The following is a 3,260-nucleotide window of genomic DNA, read 5'->3' as shown; positions in this document are numbered from 1 at the left end:
TTGTTTGCTCTCTGCCTACAAGCCCACGAAAGCAGGATGGAAGGACGACATGGGGGTGTGAGAAGGGTAAGGGGATGCTGCTACTTGGGTGATGCAGGACCATGCAGATACCCTCCTCTGATTGCCCAGAGAGGCAGGAAAACTGCACCTAACCGCCTGTGCTCCGCCAGCTGCTCGTCTGGATGCTGCCACTGCACAGGGCAAATGGCAGAAGAGGAAAGCTGGCTGAGGGGTCAGAGCGCAGGGCTGGGGCAAAGCCTCTCCTGGCCCAGCCTAGGGACAATCCGCACAGCTTAAGTGTTTCGCTGTCCGGACACAAGGAGCTCTCACCTGGATGATGGTGTAGCAGATGCGCCCTGCCTCCTTGCTGAACACACAGTCTTTGAGGGACTGGTCCACTATAATATTAGCCACTTTCTCCAGGTCTACATTGCTGGGATCTACAGAGAGGAGAAACACTGTCAGGACCCAGCAGCCTTTGTGTCCTGCTTGCTTTGGTGTACCTGGAAAGCAACCAAGGTCGGCACAGGGCCTGGTAAAATCATGTTAAATGGTGCAAAACCTCATGCTCACTACCACATCAAGCGTCACACCAGCTGCTTTGAAGATACCATTTCCACAGTCCTCTCAGGCTGAATACCCAGCCATCTCAATGGGAAAGCGATGGAGGAAAGCAGGTAATATGGGGAAGCAAGAAGTTGATCTGAATCTGAAATGCCAGCACTGCTTCAAAGTTGGGTTAGCGGGAGCCAGATGTGCAATCTCGTGGTGGGCTTTGAACAGAGACATGACTGGTGAGCAGGAGGCCCCAGGGGCCAGGAGGATGAGATGGCCCCGCAGCGGGGAGGGGCAGAGAGTGAGAACTAGGCACTGGAAAGAGGTGAGAGGCCAAATCTGGGGAGAGATGCTGGGTTAGAGCAGGAGAGGAGGGTACTCTGAAATCAGGGAAAACCACAAGGATGAGAACCAGGAGCTGAGTTTGAACTGCTGCTCCATTACACACTGAGGAGAAGGAGAGAGGGGACAAGAAGAGGCAGGGAGCAAAGACCTTCCCGGAGAAGATTCACCAGTGGCACCCAGTCATGGATGAACAGCATTTATGAAACAGCTTTTCTACACTTAGCAGTTGGTGTTCCTTAAAGGGGTCCAAGCATCCAGCCTCATCTACCAGCTAAGATGCATGTGCCAGAGGAGCTAGTAAAAAGCCTACCGACCTTTGAGGGCTGTTTTCAGCAGCTTCTGAGTCTCGCTGTCAAACGACTGTATTTTATACTCTTCTTTGCCTGTTTCCCCCATGTCTGGCTTCCTCCAAGGGCGAGAGTCAGGGCAACGGATGGGCTAGTGACAGTCCCTGGGGAAAAAGCACACAGAGTTTAGCTGGACAGAGAGGCAGACCCTCACCCTGCCATTTGGCAAATCCCATCTAGTGCTGGAGCACATGCCTGACAGCCCCCCACCCCAAGGAAACTCCTCTGTTATTAGGGACCCAACTCTAGCCCTAGATCTGAGCAAAGCCTCACTCCTACATCTTTTTAAGACTTGCTTCCTATCAGCCTATGATAGGACTCCATCTGCAGAGCCTTTACATTTTTCTGATATGAAAAATGTGTTTCAGTCTATTGATCTGCAGGTTCAAAGTGGACAGCACACCAAGGCAGCCCCAAAACACACCTCTCTCCCCTCAGAAGGCTTCCCTGTGGCTATATCACAGGGAAGCACATGCAGGAGCACCCCATGCAGCTGCTCCCTTGTGCCTTTGAAACACCAATTTAGCTGGTTTCACACAAAAGCCTGGGAAGAATCAAACTGGCACCTAAGCATCCAACACACACTCTCCAGAGCAAGCAGAGCACCTCTCCTGTGCCAGAGCCAGGCTCCCTCAGCTCCCAGTGAGACACAGCAAGCTCTGCAGCCAAGTTCCCAAAAGCAACAGCTCCCGTCTCATCCCCCTGCATTCAAGCACAGCTCTATACGGTACCAACGGTGCTCCTAAATAGTCTTTAAATTAATTTTCTTCTGCTTCCTGATACAGCAAAGATGGCAAGAGGGTACGCACGGCACAGAGAGGAAGGGCTTTCTTTGACACGCACCCGAGATGATCTGCTGGATGCAGAATGTCAGGCTGGCCAGACCCGTGGCACAAACAGGAGAAGGCAATCCGCCAAATTAGTTTTGCCAGCTCATCGAAATTCCTGGGCTGTTACTCACCCCTCTTTGCAAACAGGTCCCTACCCAGATTAAAGCCAAAGAGCCCATCGCCCTTTAGAGGCACGGGACTTGTATCACAGGCAGCCCGACCCTTCGGACACACCACTTGCCGTGAAGCCGTGGCACAACACATAGTAACTCAGAGCAGAGAGCGGAGCTCACCGGCAGGTAGAGGCTCTGCCCTCCTCACCTGCCTCTCTGGGAGGCCCAGGGCAGACCTAGCCTTACCGGGGTGACAACCTGCTCACGCTGCTCTCACAGCCAAAGCTCTCACCTGCGCGGGGTTACCTGCCCCGAGACCCACACAGAGGTTTCTTTCCCAGATGGAATCACAAGCAGCTGGGTGTCCTCTGTGCTGCATCTAGTTGCAAAAACGTTCCCATCTGACCTCTGCTCCTTCTGCACCATCCTCTCCCTCTGTGTCTGCACTCACGCCATTCTGCACTGCCAGCGCAGTGGCCCAAGCTCACCAGCAGCCCTGCATCCCACCAGCAGCATCGCCGTGCAGAAGGAACCTGGCAAAAGCTCAGCGCTGCACACAGTGAAGCAGGAAGCGCCCGAGCCCGTCTAGCAGCGTCTCTGCTGCCACCGCCCAGCGCCTCTCCCGGAGCATCCTTCCCCACAGCTCCCTGGGGATGGGTATGGCTGCTTTGAACTGCTGTGCCAAATAACCCTGCCCGGAACAAACCACAGCGCGTGAGCGTAAAACCAGCCAGGCCTCATCTGCACTAGAGACCCTGCTGCCAGGACCACCTTGCCTGAAGGGCTGGTGGCAGTGGGTCACACTAGGCACAGCATCACCCATGGGTACCGATCCCTCCTCTGCAAGTGGTCCCCACTAGATGAGCTCTCCCAGGGGCTGTGGTCGGGGTTAGCGTCCTTGACCTGCTGGTGAGCAGCTGGCCCGTGTGCCAGGGCCCTACCGTGTGGGGGCCATAACTGGTGGGAAGGGCTGCGTGCCCCGGCCATGGCAAGGGAAGGGAGAAGAGCAGCGAGGCTCCTCGGCCATCCCTGAGCATCGCCCGTGTCCGCCCGAGGGACGCCACCGGCCG

General features: G+C 55.4%; 1 protein-coding gene across 2 annotated transcripts in view; it reads right to left on the bottom strand.

The window, feature by feature from the left end:
• The window catches only part of MIF4GD (MIF4G domain containing), a 16,377-nt gene that overhangs the window by 3,093 nt on the left and 10,024 nt on the right, over positions 1 to 3,260 (bottom strand). For both annotated transcript variants that reach the window (XM_009637842.2, XM_035893271.1), the window contains exons 2-4: positions 1,215 to 1,351; positions 331 to 440; positions 1 to 15 (exon numbers count right to left, since the gene is read on the bottom strand). The exon at positions 1 to 15 is cut by the window's left edge and continues 144 nt beyond it. In XM_009637842.2, the coding sequence (XP_009636137.1) occupies positions 1 to 15; positions 331 to 440; positions 1,215 to 1,296 (207 nt within the window). In that variant the 5' untranslated portion in view covers positions 1,297 to 1,351. The remainder of the gene's footprint in view (positions 16 to 330; positions 441 to 1,214; positions 1,352 to 3,260) is intronic.

Source organism: Egretta garzetta, unplaced genomic scaffold, assembly GCF_000687185.1.
Source record: "Egretta garzetta isolate BGI_Z169 unplaced genomic scaffold, ASM68718v1 scaffold34, whole genome shotgun sequence".
Lineage (NCBI taxonomy): Eukaryota > Metazoa > Chordata > Aves > Pelecaniformes > Ardeidae > Egretta > Egretta garzetta.
This window is presented reverse-complemented; position numbering and strand designations above follow the sequence as displayed.